General features: G+C 42.6%; 1 protein-coding gene across 2 annotated transcripts in view; it reads left to right on the top strand.

Annotated features, from left to right (window-relative positions):
* The window catches only part of rftn2 (raftlin family member 2), a 136,938-nt gene extending 120,119 nt beyond the window's left edge, over positions 1 to 16,819 (top strand). Inside the window, exons 9-10 of one of the 2 annotated variants that reach the window (XM_041201471.1) lie at positions 5,888 to 5,972; positions 12,175 to 16,819. In XM_041201471.1, the coding sequence (XP_041057405.1) occupies positions 5,888 to 5,972; positions 12,175 to 12,441 (352 nt within the window). In that variant the 3' untranslated portion in view covers positions 12,442 to 16,819. The remainder of the gene's footprint in view (positions 1 to 5,887; positions 5,973 to 12,174) is intronic. The other variant, XM_041201472.1, reaches the window with a different exon arrangement.
* Positions 16,820 to 26,572: the final 9,753 nt, after the last annotated feature.

Raw genomic sequence — 26,572 nt, 5'->3', positions numbered from 1 at the left:
CTGAGGGTGGTTCATTTCTTCTGCATGTGTGTGTTTAAGAAAAATATCATGAGTGTTTGTTTGGACATTCAAATTTATGTCCAAGGTCCTTGGTTCCTGCTGATGATCTGGCAGATTTTGCATATAGGTGTCGAGTATGGATGCGCCAGGCAAGACTGATCCTGCTGATCCATTTGTGATGTGCTAGCTGAAGGTTCGTTAGATTAAAGCCTCCTGGGTGCCCCTGTTTCCTTGGTGTAGTCCCAGGTCAGCGTCTACCCGTTCAGCATTCCCCTGTGCATGCTCATCCTCAGAATCAGTGCTGGACTCATCGTGTGCAGCCGCAGACACTGTGTCGAAGTCTTCATCGTCCACTGCTTCCTCCCCCTTTCCAGCGCAAGATTGTGTAGAGCACAGCATGCAACCACTATCACCGACACACGATCTATAGGGTAGTGGAGTGTACCCCCTGAGCGGTCCAGGCGCTCTGTGTGGAAGCGCATCTTGAGAGGACCGATGGCTCTCTCCACCACAGCCCTTGTGGAGGCGTGGCTCCTATTGTACCACTGCTCAGCTTCTGTTCTTGGACGGTGGAGAGGCATCATGAGCCACTTTTGTGGGGATAGCCCTTGTCACCCAGCAGCCAGCCATCAAGCTGGACCAGAGCACTGAAGAGCCCCAGCACCTGGGAGTGTCTGAAAATGTAGGAGTCATGCCTGGGTATCTTGAACAGACTTGTAGAATCAGCATCCTGTGATCACACACTATATGCACGTTCATGAAGCGGAAGCCCTTCCTGTTGACAAAGGCATCGGGCTCACCTGCTGTCGCCTTGACGGCCACATGTGTACAGTCTATTGTACCCTGGACGCAGGGGAAGCCAGCAATGGCCACAAAGCCTCTGGCTCGCTTTGCCTGGCTTGCCTGGTCCCAACGGTAGTGGATGAAGGTCAATGCACGGCTGAACAGAGCATCTGTGACCTGCTTGAACAAGTATGGGCAGCTGATTGGGAGGCACCGCAAAGATCATTCACCGAGCCTTGGAAGGAGCCAGAGAAGTTGAGGGCAGCTGTGACCTTCAGAGCCACTGTCATGGGATGTCTGCCCACACAGAAGAGATCTCAGGGCCAATCATCTGACAAATATGGTTGACTGTTTCCCTTAACAGTCGGAGCCTCCTTCGGCACTGCACCTCAGACATATTGAGGTAGCTGCTTCGCTGCCTGTATACCCTGGCAGCTGGATAGTGGCGTCTTCTGCGGCCCCTTCCATCTTGGACTACCTCTTGGCCCTGCGCCCCTTGTACCTGCACCTGTACTCCCAAAGGTGGCTCCCGTGGGGGCTGAATGTGCACTCCTGGCCTCTTCCTCCTTCTAGCCCTTCCTTCCTCCTCAGAGGAGCTGCCTCCAGTGGACATGTCAGATCCCATACCCAGGCTAAAGGGAGGCTTCTGGAAAGCTGCAGGCCCGTTAAAGATTCCTGAGTGCAGAGTGCTGACCAGAAGGTTCAAAGTACACAAAGCTGCTGGAATGCATTCTGAACTACTGCAGATCACATGGGCAAGTTTAAAATACTTTCTCCAATAAATACTCCACAAAGCAGCTTGACAACCCCACCAAGCCCTCACATCCCACCCGTGGACAAGTTTCATAGAAAAGTCTCTTATCTGCCTGCCTGTTGCGCCCGTGCGCCGACCCAAAGATCGCACGGGCACTTAAAAATCGCCATCGATTGAAGATAAAAGGGCCTTCACTGGCCTGTTAATTAATAGCGGGCATGCATCGGACTTCATCTCGTGCCTGCCAAGTGAAATATCGCAATGGCATGCGCTGACATCGGGATGCTCACCTGACGTCACCGTGCATCATTTTACACGCAAATGTGCGGGGCCCGCCCCCCACACATCAAACTGAAAATTCTGCCCTATGTTTCAGTAATGTCACCTCTCATTCTTCTAAATTTCAATGAGTACTGGCCCAACCTATTCAACCTCTCCTTATAAGAAAATCCCTCCACACCCAGGATCAACCTAGTGAACCTTCTTTGAACTGCCTCCAATGCCAGTATACCTTTCCTTAGATAATGGGACCAAAATTGTTTCAAGCTACTCTTCATGTGGTCTAACCAGTGCCTTGTACAGCTTTAGCAAGCCTCCCCTATTTTTTTTACTCCATTCCCTTTGACATAAAGGCCAACATTCCATTTGCCTTCCCTTTTAACTGTTGAACTTGTATGTTAGCTTTTTGGGATTCATGTACAAGCTCCCAAATTCCTCTGTGCTGTAGCCTTTTGCAGTCTTTCTCCATTTAAATAATATTCAGATCCTCTACTCTTCCTGCCAAAGTGCATAACCTCACATTTTCTCACATTATGTTCCATCTGCCAAGTTTTTGCCCATTCGCTTAATCTGTCTATATCCCTCTTTAAACTCCTTGTGTCATCCTCACCACTTGCCTTCCCACCTATTTTTGTGTGAGCCACAAACTTGGTGATAGCACATTCACTTCACTCATCTAAGTCTTTAATATATATTGTAAATAATTGAGGCCCCAGCACTGATCCCTGTAGCACTCCATTAGTTACAGGTTGCCATCCCGAAAATGCCTCCTTATCCCAACTCTTTGTCTTCTATTAGTTAGCCAATCCTCTTCCCATGCTAATATACTACCCCCAAAACCATGGTATTAAGTAGCTTTATGTGCAGTATCTTATCAAACACTTTTTGGAATTCCAAATATATTACATCTACTGGTTCCCTTTTATCTATTCTGTTTGTTACCACTTCAAAGAATTCTGATAAATTTGTCAGGCATTATTCTCCCTCGTGAATCCATGTTGAGTCTGCTTGATTAGATTATGTATTTCTAAATGCTCTGCTATTACATCCTTTATAATAGACTCCAACAATTTCCCAATGACGGATGTTACGCTAACTGGCCTATAGTTTTGTGCTTGTTGTCTCCCTACTTTTTTGAATAAGGGTGTTACATTGTCCGTTCTCCAATCCACTGAGACTTTTCCAGAACCTAGGGGTTCTTGGAAGATTACTACCAGTGCATTCACTACCTCTGTAGCTACTTCCTTTAATATCCTAGGATGCAACCCATCGGGTCCAGGTGACTTATCAGCCTTTAGCCCATTAGTTTCCCTAGTAATTTTTCTCTAGTGCTAGTTATTGTATTTATTTCCTCCCCCTTTTACCCTTGATTATTTAGTATTTTTAGAATGCTATTAGTATCTTGTACTGTGAATATTGAAGGAAAGTACTTATTCAACTCCTCTGCCATTTCCTGGTTCCCCATTATTATTTCCCCAGCCTCATTCTCTAAGGGACCTATGTTCACTTTGGCCTCTCTCTTCCTTTTTATATATTTAAATAAGCTCTTACTGTCCATTTTCATATTTCTTGCTAGTTTACCCTCAAAGTTTATTTTCTCCCTCTTTATTTTTTTTTTGGTCATCTTTTGTTGGTTTTTAAAACTTTCCCAATCCTCTGGCTTACCATTAATCTTTGCCACATTGTATGTTTTTTCTTTCAATTTGATAGTGTGCTTAACTTCTTTGGTTAACCATGGTTGGTTTATCCCCTCCTTGAATCTTTCTTCCTCACTGGGTTATATCTTTGTCGAGAGTCATGAACTATTTTCTTAAATGTCTCCATTGTTCATCAACCATCTTTTTTGCTAAACTGCTTTCCCAGTCCATTCCAGCCAATTCTGCCCTCATTCCATTGTAATTACCCTTATTTAAGTTTAGGGCAGTTGTTACCGACCCAAGTTTCTCATTCTTAAACTGAATGCTAAATTCTAACAAATTGTGGTCACTGTTTCCTAGGGGATTCTTTTACTCTGAGATCATTTATTAAATCTGCCTTATTATACATTACCAGATCCAACATAGCTTGATCCCTGGTTGGATTCACAGCCTATTGTTCTAAGAAATTGTCCTGAATACATTCAATGAATTCTTGCTCATGTCTATCTCTGCCAATTTGATTTTCCCAATCTACATGAAGATTAAAGTCATCCATGATTAATGTACTGCCTTTTTTACATGCCTTCATTATCTCCTGATTTATTCTCAGTCCTAGAGTATAGCTACTGTCAGGGGGCATATAGACTACTCCCATCAGTGTCTTCTTCCCCTTGTTATTTTTTTACCTCCACCCAAATGGATTCTACATATTTCAATCCAAGATCCTTCCTTGCTATTGTACTTATTCCATCTCATACTAACAAAGCTACCTGACCATCCTTTCCTTCCTGCCTGTCCTTTCAACGTCACAAACCCTGAATATTTAGTTCCCAGCTTTGATCTCCTTGTAACCAGGTCTCTGTAATGGCTAAAAGATCATACCCATTAACATCTATTTGCACTGTTAATTCATTTATTTTGTTCCAAATACTATGTGCATTTAAGTAAATAGCCATTAATTTTGCCTTCTTGCTATTTTTTTCCCCCTTTGACCTTATTTGCAGCTGTTTTTTTTTAATGTTTGTACAGTCTGTCCCTTCCTGTCACACTCTGGATATCATTACCTAAATAGCTGCCCTGCAAGGCTGCCATATCCTTTTGCTTTGTAAGCATACATATCCCCTTTCCAGAACCCTTGCCCCTTCCTATTTAGTTTAAAGCCCTCTCTACAGTGCTAGTTATTCGGTTCACCAGGACACTGGTCCCAGCATTGTCAAGTGAAGCCCATCCTACTGGAATCTGTCACTTGATGCTGAAAGCAACACATACATCATAAAAGCTGCAGTTGTTATATTCAAGCTGAGTAAGAAAGTTTGGAACAACAGCAACCTGAGTGAGAGCACCAAACTGCAGGTCTATCAAGCCTGTATCCTCAGCGCACTCCTGTACGGTGGTGAGACCTGGACAACATGTGCCAGGCAGGAGGAAACCTTCTCTTGGCATGACAAGATAACCAACTCAGAGGTCCTGAAGTGTGATAATTCCATCAGCATACATTTATTGCGCTGGCTTGGCCACATTCATCGAATGGATGAAGGCCATATACCCCAAGACCTTCTGTATGATGAACCAGCCACTGAGTCATGACCTCCTGGGTGTCCGTACCTCTGCTACAAAGATACGTGCAAGCAAGATGCAAGGTGGTGAACATTAACACTGACAGTCACTGATGACAATGACCTTTGGAGGCCATCTGTTTGGAAGGGCATTGGAAGAAGCAAGCAGAAACAAAAAGCTCAGCTGGCTGAGAAGAGGGTCCAGATAAAACAGAGCTCAGCAAAATTATACACCTTCTCAGTGCGCTGTCTTCCTTTGGAGTAAATGTGCATAAGTTACAACTCAAGGACCATAGGAGTACCAACCCTGCCATTACTGCTACACTGTTCCAGAAAGACAAGAGACATTTGACCTTTTTTGATCTCAGTATTCTGAATTCATTTATGCTAAGATAACATTTCAGAATATAATGCTTTCAGATTAGCTGAATCTGTGCAACCAAAGAGCTGGTACATACACAGATGGAAGAATCAGAGAATCTCTATTCAGCCTGGAAAGAGGGTCACTGGGCTTCCATATTATGCTTGACCATGCTCACAGCAATTCTGCAAAATCAGATGATTTTTCTTTTTCACAAACTGCTCCCAGATCTCTGCTGAAGTAGTGGTTCAGGAAATCTTAGGTGAACTTAACTGGAATTAACCTGTTAGAACAAATACAATCTATCACAGGAGCTTTCTTTTAACTCTGATGGGGTATGGACAATCTGCCATGTTTTTAATCCATTAACTTCTTTGAGATTCCCTTCCCTCCACCTCAAAACAACAAAATATATGTATGAAAATATTTTAATCCATTATGCATATTGGTAGATTAATTGCTTTTGTTACAGTAATTTAGAATTTAACCAAATTTCACATGCGTTTCATGTTTATAGTGAAGGAAATTTAGCAACAAAACAAGTGATATTCTTACAGAGACCTGCCACACCCAGCCCTGATCTGCATCAGGAAACATCAGAGGTAAATTAAATTAATGTTAACTTCAGGATCACAGCATTTTAGATGTAAAATGTTATTTCTTGTAATTATCACTTTCTTACTGTTTCAAAATATTTGATCAGTAACCATATACCAATGGCAATAAATACAAAGTAGGAAACCTCCATGTCAATTCTGCAATCTCAAAGGAACGATCTGAGTTTGTATGTGCTATTTGGATAATTAAGTTTATAATTAAGTATACAATGCAAAAATTGAGAGTAGGATTATGTAATGTAGTCACCACAATGTTACCATGGCTCCAAGGTTTAAATTATGAGGAGCATTTACATTAACTAGGCTTATTTACCTGGAATATAGAAGGCTAACAGTGAGGTTGTTTAAGGTTTTGAAAGGAATTGATAGGGCAGATAGAGAGAAACCTTTTCTGTTAGTGGGGAGTCTAAGACAAAGAGGACATAACCTTAAAATTAGAGCCAGGCCATTCAAGAAAGGGCAATACTTCACACAAAGGGTGGTAGAGGTGTGGAGCACACTTGGGGGACTGAGTGGCCTATTCTTGTTCTGATGTTCCAGTTGTTCTGGTTTCAAGCTGCACTCCAGGGGCTTGAGGATGCAATCCAGGTTGACACTTTAGTAGGAAATGCTGCAATGTCAGATGAGACATTAAACTATTGCCCCCTCTGTCCTCTCCTTTAGCTTAAAAGATCTCATGCACTATTATGGAGGAGGTGGGGAGCTCTCTCTGGTACCATGGATAATGTTTAACCCTCAAATAAGATCACAAAAGCAGATGATTCAATTATCTATTTCATTGTTATTTGTGGAATCTTGCTGTGTGCAGGTTGTCATCTGCATTTTCCTACATTACTACAGTGACTACACTTCAATGGTATTTCATTGGGAGTAGATCACTTTGGGATGGTCTGAGCTTATGTTAGGTACTATATAAATGTAAGTTCTTTGTTTAAATAGTGTGAGAAAATTTGTACTGATGTGAGACTAGATTATGATATGAAACTTGGAAGCATTGTGAACTGTGAAGACGATAGTATAGAACTCAAAAAGACGTAGACAAGTTGGTGGAATGGGAAGTAAGGTGGCAGATGAAGTTCCATGTAGAGAAATGTGAAGAATTTTGGTAGGAAGAACATGGAGAGACAATATAAAATAAAAGGTACAATTCTAAAGGGGATGCAGAAGCAGAGGGGCCTGGGTGTATATGTGCATAAGTCATTGAAGGTGGTAGGACAGGTTGAGAGGGCAATTAATAAAGCATACAGTGTCCTGGGCTTTGTTAATGGGAGATGAGCAAAAAAATTGTATAAGACACTAGCTCAGCTGGAGTATTGCACCCAGTTCTGGGTGCCACACTTTAGGAAAGATGTGAAGGTCTTGGAGAGTGCACAGAAAAGATTCACAAGTATGGTTCCAGGGATGAGGAACTTCAGTTATAAAGATACATTTGAGAAGTTAGGACTGTTTTCCTTGAAAAAAAGAATGCTGAGAGGAGATTTGATAGATATTCAAATTCATGAGGGGTCTGGATGGCGTAGATAGGGAGAAACTGTTCCCACTCGTGAAAGGATTGAGAATGAGAGGGCACAGATTTACAGTCTTGGCAAAAGAAGCAAAAGCGATATGAGAAAATATTTTCATGCAGATGTGTTTAAGGTCTGGAATGCACTGTCTGAGAGCTTGGTGGAGAGAGGTTCAATTGAAGCATTGTCACAACTCACTGGGGATAGTGCATTGTAATATCAAGCCCCGCTGTTTCCCGAGCAGCAACAAATGTGAGAAATTTGGCCAAACCAACAAATTGCCCAAATTCCCAATTCTACCTAGCTGTTTAATTTAGGTTAGCAGAATACAAACACTAGGTTTGTAAACTTAATAAGTAAATGAAAACAGAAAATGCTGGAAAAACTCAGCAGGTCTAACAGCATCTGTGGAGAGAAAGACAGTTAACGTTTCGAGTCCATATGACTCTTCTTCAGAGCTAAAGAGAAGTAAAAATGTGATGAAATTTATACTGTTTAAGGGGTGTCGAGCAGGCGATGCTGGATAGAAGGCCTGTGATAGATGGAGGCAAAGGAGAGATTGACAAAGATGTCATGAACAAAAGGACAAAGGGGTGTTAATGGTAGTGGTACTGGCTAAAGAAGGTGCTGATGATGGTATTAAGGTCAGAAAGCAGAACGTGATAATAGCAGGCAAGGGTAAGCACTGGAAAGAACAATATGAACAAGTGGCAGATAGTCCTAGTGGGAGTGGGGTGGGGGGAGGGGATGGTGGTCGGGAAAAAAGATCCAAAATAGGATAAAAGGTGGGGATGAAACAATGAATAAAAATGAAAATAAATAAAAATAAAAATAAGTGGATAAAAATAAAAATAAAAAAATAAAAATGAATATTGATTAAAGAGGTGAGGATGGGGGAGACAGTTCATGGTCTGAAGTTGTTGAACTCAATGTCAAGTCCGAAAGGCTGTAAAGTGCCTAATCAGAAGATGAGATGCTGTTCCTCCAGTTTGCGTTGGGCTTCATTGGAACATTGCAACAGGCCAAGGATGGACATGTGGGCAAGAGAGCAGGATGGTGTTGAAATGGCAAGCAACAGGAAGGTCTGGGTCATGTATGAACGGTTAATTTCTAACTCTATAACCTAAACTCTATCCTTCTTAAATCCCTATATCCGCACATACAAGACACTTAAGACACACAAAAACATGGATTTTAAGGGTGGATAAAACAGTTCAGTTGCACCAATTCCTGAGTATAGCAGTCGATGGGTTGATTTTGATTGATGTCTTCCAAATTTCTTTCATTTCTTGTTGATGAGATAAGATGGTCTTCCAGCACTTTCAGTATTTAGTTCACTGGTTGAAAACTTACTTTTCAATGTCTGTACTAGTGATTTTTCCCTTTGCCTCTTCACAGGGATTTTCAGAGAAAGAGAAGGTTATAGAGATATGAGGAGAAAAAGCCAGCTGGCTGTTATTGTGGAACTACTGGAATCTTCCACACAAAGAAAAAGAGGTTTTAGGCCTTGTTCCTTTCAGGCTAGGAGCTTTTCTGCTGCACTACTCTCACACAAAAGCTGGTCACCTGGTCAGGAGCTAATTAAAACTTTGTTGCCAGGCCATTCCCCCATTAAACCAGACTCTTCCTCAGCACCATCTTATCTTTCATGGCACACTCTGTTCCAGGATAGCAACATTGTACATATCCCTCAAACTGTTCTAGTAAACATGTCCTTCAAACTATGGCCATTGTAATTTTAATCCACAGTCCAACAGAAATAAAAATATATATTCTTTACAGCATTCAAAAGGGAATTAGACTGCTATCCAAAAAGGCAGAATATGCAGGGTTATGGGGAGAAGGTAGGAGAATGGCACTAAGGGAATTGCTTATTCAGAGCTGGTGCAGACACGATGGGCCAAATGTGATTCTGTGATGTAGTATTGTAATCTACTCCCTTTTGGCAAAAGCAAATTGGAAGTTTATTTTTGGTAATTGCAGAACTTTCAAACCTTTCAGCCTTTCAAGGAATCTAGTTTATTATTGAAATTGAATTTTGTGTGATTCAGCACAAATGCATCATTCTAATAGTCCAATAATTTATATCCCTTAGAGATCATATTCAAAATTTTATTGACTGGTTTTCTTTCCTGTTAGTTGAAGACAAGTATAAAGGTGCAATGGATTTGAGTTCAAATTCTGTACATTTTTACTTTTTTTAGAACCATAATATCTACTATTTCATGTAAAACAACACTAGATTGAAAAGAAACATGTACAGTATTGAAGAGTGAGTGGGTTCAAAATTCCAAACATGTAGGTGGTGCCATCAGCAAACCACTGAGACAATCAAAAGTGACAACCCAAATGGGACCAGCAGTGAATCATCAAAACAAGCAGTGAAAGTAGCAAAAAATATCAGTAGAAACCCATCAGCAAATATGGACAGCACAGATAGAAGAAAAGATGTCCTTTCCCGCTGAGCAAGTTTCTGTTGCTCATCCTATGGCAGATAATTACTGCAAGACGCTAAATCCAAGTAGGTAGCAATTAAGTTGGAGACTGAAACCCCTGAAGCAACAGTGGAATTTCCAGAATTTGACTGATACAAAGAGCAAAGAAAATTCTCCAACCCATTATTTGCGCCTCCAACTGAGTGTAGAACTGTAGATCCCACGCCATCAGCTCTAAGTCATGGATTGCACTAAATCTCCTGGCCTTTCTATTTAAATTGTCATTCATTTACAGCTGGCTGTAGCCTCCTCCTCCTCAAAGCCACCGACTTGTTGCTAATGTCTTCCCTGTAACCCCACACTGTAGTTCCCCTCAGAAGCTACTAGGATGGCCACTGGCAGACGCCAGGAGTACTGGACACAGATCCCACCCAAGCCCCATGCATGCACACACGCAAAAAACCCTCCATTCCAGTTGTGTAGGAGTTGAATTTTGCTGGGCTACTGGTAGTGGGGGCTATCCTAGCAATAGGAGACACAATTTTAAGATAGATGAGAAAAAAATTTTCTCTCAGAGGATCATTACGTCTGTGGGATTCTCTTCCCCGGAAAGCAGTAGAGGCTGGATCATTGAATTTATTCAAGGCTGAGTTAGATAAATTTTTGATAGACAAGGGAGTCCAGGGTTATTGGGGGGGAGGGGGTGTAGTGCAGATAAGAAAGTGGAGTTGAGACCACAAACAGATCAGCCATGATCTTATTGAATGGCAGAGCAGGCTCGAAGGGCCAAATGGCCCTTAGTTCCTATTGCTCTGTTTGCACTATACCAATCAAATAATCCCCCCCAGGGACTAGGTTCATGTTTCCTAGGCAACCGCCCACAGGTACCCCATTCTTAGGATATCAGCGAGCAATATGGCCTAACCTATGACAGAGATAACTCCTCAGCAGTTTATTAGATTTAACATTTTTAACTTTATTGTCAAAAAAGTACAATGTTCCTTCCCAGCCTCTTGCTACACTTCAGCATCACTTATCCCTCATGGAGTTTTACCAGGATGTCCACAATTCTTCAGGTTGGAAGGGTATCCTGTTACTGATGGACTCAATTATGAGCCAGTTCCTCCACTGCTAGATGCCGCTGTACAACAGCCACCAGCTCTCTTTGGCTGACCCACATCCTGATTTTTGGGGCAGAACTCAGGTGAATCAGTCCACAACAAGCAGCTCCACAATCTTCACTGGGTTAATTATCTCAGACTGCAACCATTGCCAGACCAGGTGTATAAGGTCATAAATCTGTACTCTTGGATATTTCCCCACCTCATAAGCCCAAGCTGTTGAGCTCTCACTATGGCAGCTACTTCAGTGGAGGCCAGGATATCCTCCATCAGTGTATGATAATCAGCTGCATGCTGTTGATAAAAGCAAAATACTGCGGATGCTGGAAATAGGAAACAAAAACAGAAAATGCTGGAAAAACTCAGCAGGTCTAACAGCATCTGTGGAGAGAGAAACAGGGGTAACATTTCGAGTCCGTATGACCCTTCTTCAGAGTTGGAGACTCCTCTTCAAAGGAGCCCTGAAGAAGGGTCATATGGACTCAAAAGGTTAACTCTGTTTTTCTCTTCACAGATGCTGCTGGACTTATTGAGTTTTTCCAGCATTTTCTGTTTTTGAATCAGCTGCATGCATTGGTTCCAATCAAAGCTTACCTTTTGCGCATCTCCAACAAAACAAGGAGTCACAATCCCTGCCCACTCTTCTTTTGGGCACTTCTCTCCCTCTGCTCGTCATTGAAAGGCCAGAAGTTAAACCTCCGCATCATCACCTGGAATTTTGCAATACCAAGCTTGGCTAGTTAGGCAGTGGATCTATCACCTTGGATCCTAGGGCCCAGTGGTCAAGTAGACACAGACTAAAGCTGAATGTTTTAAACAAGTAAGATTTATTTACCCAAGTTATGTCTTTTTAAGTGCAAAAATGAACAAAACAGAAGCAGGGATTACTTCCCAGCATACGCACTCTCTATCCCAAACAGCTATGTTCCTGAATTTTATTCTAGGCAGGCTGGGAGTGAATGAAGAGAGAAACTGTTTAGGTCAAAAATTTATCTCTAAAGGTCAGTCCTGTGATTTCCCCAATATTTATGAGAATTCAGAATCCTTTGATTTAATTGCCCTCAGTAGAACATTTTTAGTATTCTTTTCAATTCAACAAGCCTTTCTATTGATCCTCACTTTACAGAAAAAATCTACTCGGCAAGCAAAAAGCAATGAAAAAACCAAAAGCTGGAATAGAAATGTGGGTGTGACCACCAGTAAAAGTAAGCCTTCAGAATCAGAGCCTCCTGACGGTTCTTATACTACTTCGGAAAGAAACTTCTGGATCAAAGAGCCATCACATCAATATGGAGGCATTTCTGGCATGCCTCGCACTGATAATATTTTCAGAGACTTGGATGATGGACAGCTCGATCAAGAGGAAGAAATACCTCAAGTTACCTGCATATGACACTGCACAGTTCCATTACATACAAAAGACAACAGCATAAAGAAAGGCAACCGGACTTCCTATCATGTACTTTGACAGTAGCAAATAGCTTTGTGAGATGTGAATTTTTTTTGTCTTCAAACAGAAAGCTATGTTTAAAAATATGCCCTTTTTTTACTTTTCCATAATCTTACAGCAGACGTATTAACAAATATTTCGGCTCTCAGGATTTATGCACACCGATCCAGGCTTCTTTAACAAATCATAACTGTCAATTACGATTTGACGGTCTTCCCACAGGACTGTTGGATAAGGAGTTCCAGCATTTTGACCCAGTGATGATGAAGGAAGATCAACATGTTTCAAAGCCATGATGGTGTATGACTTGAGGCAAAATTGCAGGTCGTGCTGTTCATATGTGCCTGATGCCCTTGTCCTTCTAAATGGTAGAGACCACAGATTTGGGAATTGTCAAAGTAGCCTTGCTGCAGTGAAATCTGCAGACACGGTACATGAGTGGTGAAGAAAGTGAATGTTTAAGGTTGTGGACGGGGTGCCAATCAAGTGGGCTGCTTTATCCTGGATGGTGCTGAGCTTGAATATTGTTGGAACTGCACTCATCTAAGCATATAGAGAATATTCCATCACATTCCTGACTTATGCTTGCAGGAAAGGCTTTGGGAAGTCGGGAGGAGAATCACCTAGTCTTGCAACCACAGTATTTCTGTAACTGGTCCAGTTACGTTTCTGGTCAATGATGAGTCCCAGATGTTGATGGTGGGGGATTTGAAAAAGGTGATTCTATTGAATTTCAAGGGGAGGTGGTTAAGACTTTCTCTTGTTGGAGATGGTCATTGCCCGGCACTTGTTTGCCATGAATGTTACTTTCCACTTATCAGACCAAATGTGGACATTGCCCAAGTCTCCCTGCATGCAGGCACGAACTGCCTCATTATCTGAGGAATAGCAAATGGAACTGAACACTGAAGCTAAACATACTGTTGGGATTAGTAGCTTTTAATAATGCACTGAGAACTATTTAATAAGAATCAGTCTGGTACTGGTGTCAATGCAAAATTCTCTCAATTAACGTATTGATTTCTTCAGCTCATCAAGAGAATAACTTAAACTCCTATGGTTGAAAGGTATGAAGAACCATTGTATCGACTTGCGCACCGAGTACAATTTCAGTTGAGGTACTCAGCTGAATCAGGTACTAATTTTAAATCACAATGGAAATTTTCATTCATGGTTCTGCACAATGGTCAATCATCATATTCTAACATAGAAAAAGTAATAAGATTCATTGTAGCAGCCAGGACAATAATTCTAATGTCATGGGCCAAATAGCCTCCTTCTGTGCTATTAATGACTCTATGACTTCTGGTAAAACCACATTGTCTAGCACCACAGCTAATCTAATTATACGATACAAAAATGGGAGCCATCCTTTTGTTGCACATCCACCAGTAAGTGAATCTTTTTAATAACTAAAAGAAAAGTGTTCCTTTGAAGAGTCTCTTAAATCAGGGATTCACAAACTTCTGTGTTATAAAAGAAAATCCATGGATCCCTTTTAGCATGACTATTTTTTCTGTATAAAAATTAGTTACAAATCCTGCATATAAATGTATTATTTTTGTTTTCTAATCAGTCTGTGGCCTTGCCCTCCACCCACCCAACTCCCCCTTGCCCCTCACCCACCCCATGTATCTACAGCCTCCTGCAGCCCCTAACAATCTTTCGAGACCTCTGCACTCCTTCACTTATGGCCTCTTGCACATTCTGGATTTTCAGCACTCCATCAATGGCTTCTGTGTCTATGGTTAGCTGGTCTCAAAGCCCTGGAATTGCCTTCCTAAACCTCTCCAACTCCCTATCCCTCTCTCTTCCTTTCATCCTCTCCTTAAAACCTACATTTTTGATTAATCTTTTTTCTTTCCTGTACTAATATCTCCTTATGTGGCTCAATGTCAAAGTTTGTTTGATAACACTCATGTGAAGTGCCTTGGACATTTTACTATATTGAAGGTGCTGCATAAGAAATTGTTGCTGAGACTATGGGCTTTCCTGGGATTCTGCAGACAGTGTGCGAGAAAATTAATTTGCCTACAATAACAGAACTGTCTCAGAATAGACAAAACAGTTCACCTAAGTTGGTTAGGAGTTATTAGGTAGGTATTATAGATTGTTTCGTGACTGTGTGAAGCTTCATTGAATTGAACATTTTACAAACCCTCACCTTAAGAAATGCTAGCCCATCTTGTTGCTCCATCTGTTTCTGCAACTTTAAAACTTGCTTCTCAATAGAATTTAAATTCTCTTGAATTTCTCCAAGATTTCCCTCTATTGTTTTTAAAATCTTCTCCTCTTGTTCCCTGCGATCTCTGATTAAACACTGCTTTCTCTCAGTGAGAATCTGGTGAGTCTAAGGACAGAGTTTCACCAATCTGCCAGGTGGTGGGCTGGGAGGGAATCGTGGTGGAGAACTGCAGAAAGCTGCATCAGGACAGCTCCTCAACACAGACCTGCTGCTAGGAGCAGCTGCATTTTGTCAACGGTGCAGCCGCCAGTTTAACAGAGGTGGATCCCCTGCAGCAGCCCAGGGGCAGGGGGAGGCATCAGAGCCAGAGGCTCCAATGTCCAAAGAGGGGGCTGGAAGCAGAAAAGGCATACCCTATAGCCCCAACAGTCTCCCTGGAGGGTTTTGCCTTCTGATTCTCAGACAGCTGAATTTTAATTTTTTTTATTCAATTACCTTCTGGAGGCTCGAGGTCTCCTGCTTTCTTCAGCAATGATCACGTCTCCTGGTAATGCTGCTGCTGAGGCTTCAGAGTTGCCCGGCCCTCTGATTAGGCCAGCAGTATCATGAGCCTTTCTGCCATCCTTGATTGGATGGTAGACCCACAGGCAGACAATTAGGAGGAAACCTGGGGTAAAATTGTCCGAGCTTGTCCCACTGCCAGCAAATGCGTGCTCAGAACCCACTATTCACACTGACGTTGGGGTCCCAAAGCATGTGGTAAAATTCAGCCCTAAGTGACATGTGATCTGACTAATCTGAGTTCTCAGATTAGCAAAAACTTGCTTCCGTCACTCGGAGTGACAAGGAGCTCTGGAAAATCCTCTTCCTCAGCAGATCCCCAAAGGAACCTATCTTTATCATTCTAAGTGACAGACGCTCTGGTCAGCTCACTTCCCCTGGAGCTTCTCAATGGGCTAGAAAGTGGCCAATCAACGCAGCCAGAAGGCAGGGTTTGCGGAGATTATTTCAGTTGAAAGGTGCTTGTGTTCAGAACTAGCTCAATTGGTTTAATTGTTTTTTTTAATTGACAGTGACCTTCAGACAAGGTCATATATTTTGACATTTCCCTTGAAACCTTCTTGTGGACCCCTAGGGGCCTCCAGATTCCCAATTGAGAACCTTTTTCAGAACGAAAAATTAGGGGTATAGTCACACCTGGCAAACACTTAGCATTTCCTGCTGGTTGACCACAGGCTGCCCTGGCAGTAGGTATGTGGCAACTTTCCATTGGGCCAGGCAGATGCAGGAAAAGACTAAAATGGAGAAATTTACCAAAATAATCTGACATAAGTAATTTTTATAAAAATCATTAATGTTCAAAACACTCCCTACAATCAGTTTAGAAAAATCATTTTGAATAGTATTAAGTATATACTTATATGCAGAAAGATGTTAATTAGCACTGTTGAATTCTTGATAGTTTTTAACTGTTATCCTTTAGAAACGAGGTTAAATGGGTCTTATGAATATTGGTGCTTACCGGTTTGTTGTATGAAAGACTGTAATGGAAGTGAGTAGATGAATCTGAAACGTCTTAGAGTTTGTATTGTTTGTTTGGTGTTACAGATGGAAACAAAATACTGTCAAGTATAATATAAATTACGGGTAGTTAGGAGCAGGTGATAAAGCTGGAGTTTGGTCTCGGAGTTCAGATGATACGATCAAAGCCCTGCAATTAAGTTACAGCCTGACATCATTTTAAAATATATTATGGTTTCTATGGAATTACAATAATACACCACAGTGCACAGAAGGCTCAGTAATGATTCTGATATCTTCACTGCAGAGTGACAACCTCAAGCAATTGATTGACAGAGTTTTCAATGAAAGATTCACTTTGCAATTATAATGTTATTGAGACCATTGTTATTAGGGCTGTGTATTCTAAGCATTATCTTAAGATATTTTTCTAATAATTATATGCCATAGTTCCTGTTTTTAAGGATGCATTAATTGCTCTAGCTGTAGGATTTCTTAACATAACTCATTGTTTTCCCATGTTGTTATTTTTACACTCGTGTTCTATTTACATATTAAAAGCTGCAAAAGATTGTATGTAACGAATCCAAATAAATATTCTGACATTTTTTTAAATTATATATTTACTTATTTAAGCAGAAATAATAAAGCACAAAAAGCAGAACTCAAAAGTTATGCAAAACATTACAACAAGTAGGCAGTATTCAATATACCTTTTACAATTTCTGCATCAGAAAATAGAAATACATAAAATAATGCTGAATGTGCATGTGTTTACTTTGCTGAATAATTTTAAAATATACAATTTATATTTCCATTTACACTGCAAGCATAAAAAAACTGCAGATTCTGGAAATCTGAAATAAAAACAGAAAATATTGGAAATACTGAGGTGAGAAACAGGGTTAATGGTTGGAATCATCCCAGAATTGCACTATGTTTTGCCCACCAGCTGCAGTGGGAGCTTTTCACACTGTATTGTCCCAATTCCCCCTCATTAATCGTGCGGTCCCGGGAAACACGCCATTTTGATGGTGGGCAGGCTCTGATTTGCCCACCATGCCGTCACCTCGCTGTTTCCTCACCCCGAGTGCCATATTTTAAGTGCAGCCATGTGCATGTCTCTCAGTGCCTCCAGCCCAGGACTGCTGCAAAGACATGGCTCCAAAAGGCAAAAAGACTGCAGCCCCCAGTTTAGTGACATGTCCCTGGAACGCCTTTTGGATGCCAAGGAGGCCCGCCATGATGTCCTCTACCCCCACTGTGGCTGCAGGAGGAGCAGCAACATTACCACTCCGGCTTGGGAGGTGATAACAGTGGTGATCAGTGCCAATGCTGCACAGAAGAGGTTGGCCATCCAATGCAGATAGGGGATGAATGATTTCATCTGCGCCTCCAGGGTAAGGCAGCTACCTCATCACTCTAAATTCACACACTCAAGCCCATCACACATTCACTGACATCTCACTCACTGCCAGCTCAAGGGACATCACCGCTCACTCTCTCACACACACACACCCTCACATCTCCATCTGGCCTGATCTCCTCTAGAGACTGCCTCCTCAGCCCTGAGGCCACTTGCACAGATCAACATGTGCCCCCATACAAACCCTGGGATACCCCTTTCCCCAGTACAGCTCCAGCCCTGCAGCCTCTTCCCTTGACTGAGCCCACTTCTCTCCTTTCCCCAAGCAAGCCCTAGCCCTGCAGCCATTGAGAAGCCACTCTTACCTTATGGCTGGTCCGGTAGGTAGACACCGGTCCCAGAGCCCCCCCAAAAAGTAATGTGGTGCTGTCTGCGAAGCCTAGCGTTGATGATCGTTAGTGCTGCCTGAAGCAAGGTAGGCAGACAAACCTTGAAGTCCCAACCAAAGTGCAGTTCACCAGGTGCACATCGCTTATGTACAGTTGTGAAATATGTCGGTGTGCAATAATGCCGACGTGCTCAGATGATTCAGCTGGGCTTATAATGACATGCAAATGTTTTACCATGAGGTTCCTGACATCCAATGGCAGGAAATGTGGCCCGCCATTGATGGGTCGAGAAGATAATTTCAAACTGGTTTCACGACATCGTGAAACTGATTTTTGGCCTTCTCGTCATATTGTCCGTTCACCAACCTCAGTTGGTACCTTAACTGGCCTAATTACCTACAGTGGTGGGTAGACTTCACCCCCAGAAACTGCATTCCTCAAAATAGTCTGGAGGTGGGAACATGTGGGCAGACTGGCACTCCAGTCTGTGATGAGAAATTTTCTGCCCACCTCCAAACCCACTTCCACTTCAGGATGAAAACTCTGCCCAATGTGTGAAAATAAAATCATTCACTTTCACATTATTTAAAAGTTTCAGTTTATCCATTTCAAATAACAAAATTTCTTTACAGGATATTGAATCCCTGAACAAAAACAAAAATACCTGGAAAAACTCAGCAGGTCCGACAGCATCTGCGGAGAGGGACTCAGCCAACGCTTTGAGTCCGTATGATTCTTATCAGAACTTGCACTTATGTAGATCTTTAAATTCCACACAAGTGAGGCTTAAAGTGTAAATGACCTGCACCAGGCTTCAAGAGTGTTCTGCTTAAATTGGCTACTGAACAATGCAAGAGAGTGGCCCATAGATAAATTATAGCCTCATTTTCCTGCCATCACCCTCACCATCATATACCCATAAGGAGGTGCCTGGCTTCTACTCGGTGTCTCCCCAGAGCAATGCAAATGTGATTAACAAATCAACAATGACAAACTGCTATCACAACCTGCATCTCACCAATCCCATTTGTCAAGTGTTGAAGTTCCATTAATTACACTGGCCATCCAAAGTCTTAACATATAAGACTTTAAGTAATTTGCCGTAGCCCAAAAAAGCAACGGAAATAAACTGACAAGTTCTATTCCCAGACAATCAACAAAATACATTTTTGAAAACAAATTACTAGTATTTAAAAGCGCCATACTGTCATCAGTGGACTCTTTTTGTATCAGTGCACTATAACAGAACAAGATATTCTTTTACAGAAAACTTCTGTTTTTATTCCCTATGGTGGATCAGACCCTGACTCACATACAACTTTTCTGCAGTGGCTAAATCCCAAAATGTCAACACCAGAAAATGTGCTGTGTTTTATGTTTCTGGCCATTTATTTTAATAGAATTTGTTTTCTCCATTGTACTTTCCCTATTAAGAGCAAAGACTGAAACCTGCCCAAATGCGTCCGTCAAGTGCCAATCTATAACTATAAAGAAGTGCTCAACAGCAGACTAGACTAAATGACATTTCGTTTTCCCTGCCAATCCTTGTAGGGATAAGTGACTTTCACAATGTTTTCCCATGGTGGGACAGCTGAATTCATGGCCTCACCATATTGGGAATGGGACAGGATATTGAGGTCAGCAAGCAGGGGGGCGGGGCCCACTCGCTGACTCGTAAAATGATGCCACCCCGCTCGCTGACTCGTAAAATGATGCGGGATGATATCGGGCGGAACTCCGGACGTCACCCCACGTCATTTCAATTGTCAGGCTGACGGGGTCACAGCCGAATCAACTGTGTGCCCGCCGACCTGTCAGCGGCCTATTGAGGCCATTTAAAAAGTAATTAGGCTAGTTAATGGATCTGACCATCCAACCTTAATGTTGGCAGGCAGATCCTGGTGGGCTTCAGAAAAAGCATGAAACCTCATCCATGCGCGGGATGAGGTTTCATGTAGGTTTTTAAACATTTAATAAAAATTTACGTAAAAGTGATGGACATGTCCCAACTCATGTGACAGTTTCACACGAGGGGACATGTCAGAGAAATTTCATTTCTCTACATGTACCATTTTTAAATTTGGCGCCGATCTCCCTGAGGCAGCACTTAGCGCACTCCTTAGATTCCCCCTCCGCCTGCACAGGGAGAGCATAGCGCTTCCTGGCAGACGTCACAGTGGGCGGGCCTTAATTGGCCTGCCCATGTAAAATGACAGTGCGCCCCCAATTGGGGGCGCTGATCGGAGGCGCGCCCGCTCCTGAACTTCCCCTCCGATGGGGGGAAGATTCTTCCCCAAGGGTATGTATATCAATCTCAGCTTATTCTCCCATCCTTATCCCATTGTTATCCAATGGTTAAATATGTTTGAAGTAACATTATTAATTCTTATTGTTTTAATATTGGATAATAAAGTTTGCATCAGTTGTGTATAAAAACAAGTTTTTACTTGAATAGTTGAGTGCCCAATTATGAATAACATAGGGTATATTTGCATGTGATGATGGAAATAAAAAGTTATTAATATTATATGCATAACATACAAAATTTCAGACAAGAGGCTGATTTCAGTACATGCATGAACTTGCCTGCACACATGAATGTGAACAATGAAATAGACACCATGCCTCGGTTTCAGCTGCAAATGAATTTTGCAATTCTTGTTTCGATGGGTACAATTAGATTATCTTTAGTCATCAAAGTGTATTTTATGCATACTTAATAAAAAGTAACACAATAAAGTTTCATGCTGTAAGAGCAAAGTTAACATAAAATATAATGAAAAAATAAATAAAAAATAATCAAAAGTTTCAATGCAAGTACATGGTTGCCTCCTATTCAGCGCACATCTTCCGTTGATGAAAGCGTGTGTATAAAAATATTCTGTAGCTCCTTTGGCAAACTGATCATAATTTAGCTACAGAAGGCTCTATAATGCCAGCCCTGAGAAGAAAACAATATCAAAGAAAATAGTAAAATAAGTGTGTAGTGCATTGAACAATAGAAGTAAAATTATGCAGCACTAACCAATGGTGGAAGCTGACGAGGTAAAAATACAATGGCTCAGGGATGCAGCATATTCATTTGTCACCACGTTACACCACAGTAGTAAGGTACAAATTCATGCCCAGAATTCCACACATGAGGACTCAAATTTTATCTCCTGCCATCACCTCTGATGCTGTCCCCCCTCTGGGTGGCGGAAGTGGGGAGTTGCACACTGTGCTGACAGCCATTTTTGGCACTGCTCACTCAGCACACTATCTTGAGAAGGGCCTCGCCTGCATAGACTTGAAGCAACTAGACTAATGCTACTTGATGCCACACAGCCTTACTGCCTCATGTGACACCCAATGCCCAAACTTGTATCACCCAGCATGCAAGAAAGGTCAAGCATTCAGTTGCAAGAGGGAGCCAACGTTAATATTATTTTAAGGGCCAGCCACCCAACCTGCAGATAAGGTGATTTTTATGAGCTTCTGCTATTGCAAAGTGGAGTGTTGTTGGAGGCCTTGTGGTGGGTTCCTGGATTTGGCAGGGAGTGTTGCAGCATCCTCACAGGGAGGGCAGAGGTTTAGGTGACCTGCACACACAAAAGGCTGAATTTAGTAGCCTCAGCATTGGCCCTGTCCACCGGCCAGAAAGCAGGTGGCAATCCCACCACAGCCATTTTCAAGAGCCCCAATCGGATTAAACGTTAATTAAGCAGTTAGCCTGCCACTGCAGCTTCCGTAACTTTAAAGGCAGAACCTGTCTTTGAGATCTGAAGGCCAATCGGAGGACTGACAGCTCTTAAATCCCAGCAAGCTCACTAGCAGCGAAGGCCACAGCCTGTACTGCAGCAGGCCTGATCCAACAAAGATGGAACAAATCCAGGAATGCAAGAGAGTGGGTCAGTCAGGCAGGCCCCAGTGAGCTGCTGGAGTCATTGTGGAGGGCAGGGATGCTCTTTCAGTGGTGGGGGTGGGGGGGCCAATCACTGTACCACAAGGTACCCAATCAGGAGGCCCCTCCTAAAGAGACTGCCACCATTCACTAGATAGCCTCCTCATGTGGCATATGGCCACCTCACTGCCACTGATCAAGAGTGCAGAGTGGACCGACAACAGGATGCCATGCTGAGATGGGCTCAACAGCAGCCTAGAGTCTTCTGGACTTGCCTGAATTACCTCCGGTTGTCAGGCCGCCTGTGTCAATGAAGACTGGGACTGTCAGGGGAGTTTGTCACTAACTTCTGCACCATGCAGAATGAGCTGCAATCCAAAGGACTCAGTGGGCTCCCAATGTCCACGGCCCTGAAGATGACCGTTCCTTTGAATTTTTACACGTCTGGCTTCTTCACGTGATCCACCGAGGACATGTGTGAAGTGTCCTAGGCAGCAGCTCATCCCTGCATTAAGGAAGTGACCAATGCTTTGTTCAGGAGGGCTGGAGAGTTTATGCACCACTGGGTTGGCCTGGCCGTTAGGTAGGGTGGCCCATCAGATTTGGGGCCATTGCAGGATTTCCACAGGTACAGGGTGTGACCACCTGCACGCATGTGGCCATCGAGGCTCTCACAGAGCAGCATGTGACCTTCACCAACAGGAAGGGATTACATACAAAGATATCAACATACTAATTAGGAGCAGGAGTAAGCCGTTTGGCACTCTGGCTCTGCTCCACCATCTGATGAGATCATGACTGATCTGATTGTGGCCTCTAGTTTTCTGTCTACCCCATATACTCTTTGACTCCTTTGTCAGTCCAGAATCTATCCAACTCAGCCTTAAGTATATTCAATGACCCTTCCTCCACTACTCTCTGAGGAAAAAAATTCCTCAGACTCACAACCCTCTGAGAGGAAACACTTCTCCTCATCTCTGTCTGAAATGGGAGACCCTTATTTTCAAATTGTGACCCCTTGTTCTAGTCTCCACTCAATCAACATTCATCTGATCAGCAAACATGAAAAGCAGATTCTGCAGGTGCATGCCCACTTCCCAGGGAGCACACATGATGCCAATGTACTTTGCCACTGTCAGATGCCATAGCTGCTCCAGGCCAACGCGTACCTTCAAGGTTGGAACCTCACAGACAATGGGTACCCACACAAGTGGGCCAGGATTTTATCTCACCTGGCGGGGAGGGGAAAGCAGGACTGGAAGCAAGTGGTGATGGCCCTCCTGCTCCGACTCCCAGTTCCACAGCAATCTCATGCCGGCTGACCAATTAATGGCCGGCAGGGAGGGTGGGTGACCATTCAGTGGTGGGAGGTGGGGACTGTGGCAGCAGCCACGTTGTCATCTGATGTGGAAGGAACTGCTGGCACCGACTGGCACACTGTCTTGGGCCACCTTTGCTGCACCCTTCAGCCCATCAACCTGTGATGCTTCAGCCCAGCAAGTGAACTGTGGCCCTTCAGCCCATTAGTCTGTGAGCAGTCCACAATCAGCCTCAGATAAAATCCTGAGGGAAAACATACTTGTCCACATGGCAGAAGGAAGATCTCGGGTGGCTCTGCAGTTCAGTGATGACTCCCTGCATGATCTCCTGCAGGCTACTTGGGCAAGGCTGGAAGTTCTCTTCCCCAGGGGCAGAAGGGGGAGATCTCCCTGCCAAGAAAGAAGGCACTGCTAGACCTGGTTCTTGGGAATGAGGTGGGCCAAGTAGATCAAGTGACAGTGAGGGAACATTTAGGAGACAGTGATCATTGTATTATAAGGTTTAGGATGACAGTGGAAAAGGATATTGGTCAATGCAGAGCACCCTGGATGACAAAGGAGATAGAAATTAAGTTAAAGAAGAAAAAGCATGCTTATGACAGGTGTCAGGTAGCAAATAAAACTGAGAACCAAGCTGAATACAGAAAGTTCAGAAGGGATGTGAAAAAGCAAATACGAGAAGCAAAGAGGGATTATGAGAAAAGACTGGTAGCTAACATAAAGGGAAATCCCAAAGTATTCTATAAGCACATCAATAGTAAAAGGATGATAAAAGGAGGAGGAGGGACAATTAGTGACCAAAAAGGGGATTTACACATAGAGGCAAGAGGCATAGCTGAGGTGTTAAATGAATACTTTGCATCTGTCTTTACCCACGAGATAGATGCTGCCCAGGCCAAGTGACTGCTGGGGGAAATTAAAAATGCTAAAAGAGATTACAGTAAGAATTTACTGAAAAACCCCTAAAATCTCCGGGCAGACATTGCTAAACATATTAAGAGTTGAAGATTACCAGATGAGCATTGCACAGCCTTGAGAGTCAGACTAGAGACAAAAGTATGACATAAATTAGATTAAGTGTACTCCTCTCTCAGATAGGGAAGGGGCAGATGGATTTAGCTTAGATATGGAAAGATGTACAATGGATAAAGAGGGGGCTTTAATGGAACACAGTCTTGAGTTGTAAGAACCAAGGTCTTTGTGTACATGTTTTAATGTTGATTGGATAATATAATTATGTATATATATCCTTTAGAATAAATGGTTAGCAAAATCACATGTTTATGTACTCAATAGGATCGAGTTAGTCTGGAATTGACGTGTCGGTTACCGATTGGATGTATTCAAATGTCCTCAAATGTGTTATGATAAGATAAAGTATAAAAGTGGTGAAATGTAATCAGTCAGGGAGCCGTGTCTTCATTCTTCGGAATGATTGTGGCTCCCTTGAGTATCCTTGAATAAAACCGGTTAAAAGGAAGCCTGAGTTTCATGTGGTCATTGCAGGATCGGAGAGTGTAACATCTCCTCTTCAGTGACAGAGGAGGAAACTCAGTCACTAGGAGGATTTAGAATTGATAAGGAGGAGGAATTGGATAAGCTGTCGGCACTTAAAGTTGATAAGGCACCTAGACCAGATGAGATACATCCAAAAATATTGAAGGAGGTGAGAGTGGAAATTGCAGAGACACTGGCAATGACCTTTCAATATTCCCTGGATTCAGGGTAGGTGCCAGAGGACTGGAGAATTGCAAACATTAAGCCCTTGTTCAAAAAAGGTTGTACAGATCTGCCATGCAATTACAGACCAGTCAGTTTAACTTCGGTGTTGGAGAAATTTCTAGAAACAATTATTTGAAATAGAATTAAGTCACATGGAAAGCATGGATTTGTTAATGGAATATTGTCTCTAACTAACCTGCTGGAGTCTTTTGAAGAGGTAACAGAGTTGGTTGATGAGGGCAAGGCTGTTGATGTGGTGTATATAGACTTCCAAAAGGCATTCGATGCAGTGCCACACAACAGACTTGTGAGGAAAGTTAAAGGTCATGGAATAAAAGGGACAGTAGCAACATGGATACAAAATTGGCTGATGGATAGAAAACAGAGAGTAATGGTTAATGGGTATTTTTTGGGCTGGAAGAAGGTTCGTAGTGAAGTTCTCTGGGGTCTGTATTAGGACCTTTGCTTTTCCTTATATATATATATATATATATAAATATATATATATGATCTAGCTCATGGTGTGCAGGGGACAATCTCAAAGTTTGCCAATGGCACAAAACTTGGGAGAATTGTAAACTGTGAGGCGGACCATGTAGACCTTCAAAAGGACATTGACCCATCAGTGGAGTGGGCAGATAGGTGGCAGATGAAGTTCAATGCAGAGAATTGTGAGGTGATAACACTTTGGTACAAAAAACATGGAGAGACAGTACAAAATAAAGGATACTGTTCTAAAGGGTGTGCAGGTGCAGAGAGACCTGGGTGTATATGTACATAACTCATTAAAGGTGGCAGGAGAGGTAGAGAGAGCTGTTTCTAAAGCATACAGTATTCTAAGCTTCATTAATAGGGGCATAGAGTACAAGAACAGGGAGGTTTTGATGAACATATATAAGACACTAGTTAGATGTCAGCTGTAGTATTGTATACAGTTTTGGGAGCCACATTATAGGAAGGATGTGATCGCGTTGGAGAGAATGCAGAAGAAGTTTATGAGAATGATTCCAGGGATGAGAAAACATTATGTTATGAGGAAATATTGCAGAAGTTAGGAATGTTTTCCTCGGAGAGGAGAAGGTTAAGAGGAGATTTGATGGAAGTTTTCAAAATGATGAGGGTCTGGACAGAGTAGATAGGGAGAAACTGTTAAACAAAAACAGAATTACCTGGAAAAACTCAGCAGGTCCGGCAGCATCGGCGGAGAAGAAAAGAGTTGACGTTACGAGTCCTCATGACCCTTCGACAGAACGGAGAAACTGTTCCTGCTCGTAAATGGATCGAGAACCAGAGGACACAGTTTTGAAGTGTTTTGCAAAAGAAGCAAATGCGAGGTGAGAAAAAACTTTTTCACACAGCAAGTAGTTAGGATTTGGAATGCACTGCCAGGAAGTGTGGTGGAGGCAGGTTTGATTGAGGTATTCAAGATGGCATTGGGTGATTATTTAAATAGAAACAACATGCAGGGTTACGGGGAAAAGGCAGGAGATTAGCACTGAGTTAAAATGCTCAGAGAGTGGGTGCAGACTCAATGGGCCAAATTGTCTCCTGTAACAATCCTGTGATTCTGGGATTCTGTGCCCAAGCTAGTCTGGACAGAGGTTACAGAGGAAATCAGCAGCCATGGGGTTGTCCGGAGAATTTGGCTACAGTGCCTTAAATGTGTCGACAACCCTCTCTGTTCCTCAA

Source organism: Carcharodon carcharias, chromosome 12, assembly GCF_017639515.1.
Source record: "Carcharodon carcharias isolate sCarCar2 chromosome 12, sCarCar2.pri, whole genome shotgun sequence".
Classification (NCBI taxonomy): domain Eukaryota; kingdom Metazoa; phylum Chordata; class Chondrichthyes; order Lamniformes; family Lamnidae; genus Carcharodon; species Carcharodon carcharias.
The sequence above is the reverse complement of the archived record's forward strand: the minus strand, read 5'-3'. Positions and strand labels throughout refer to the sequence as shown.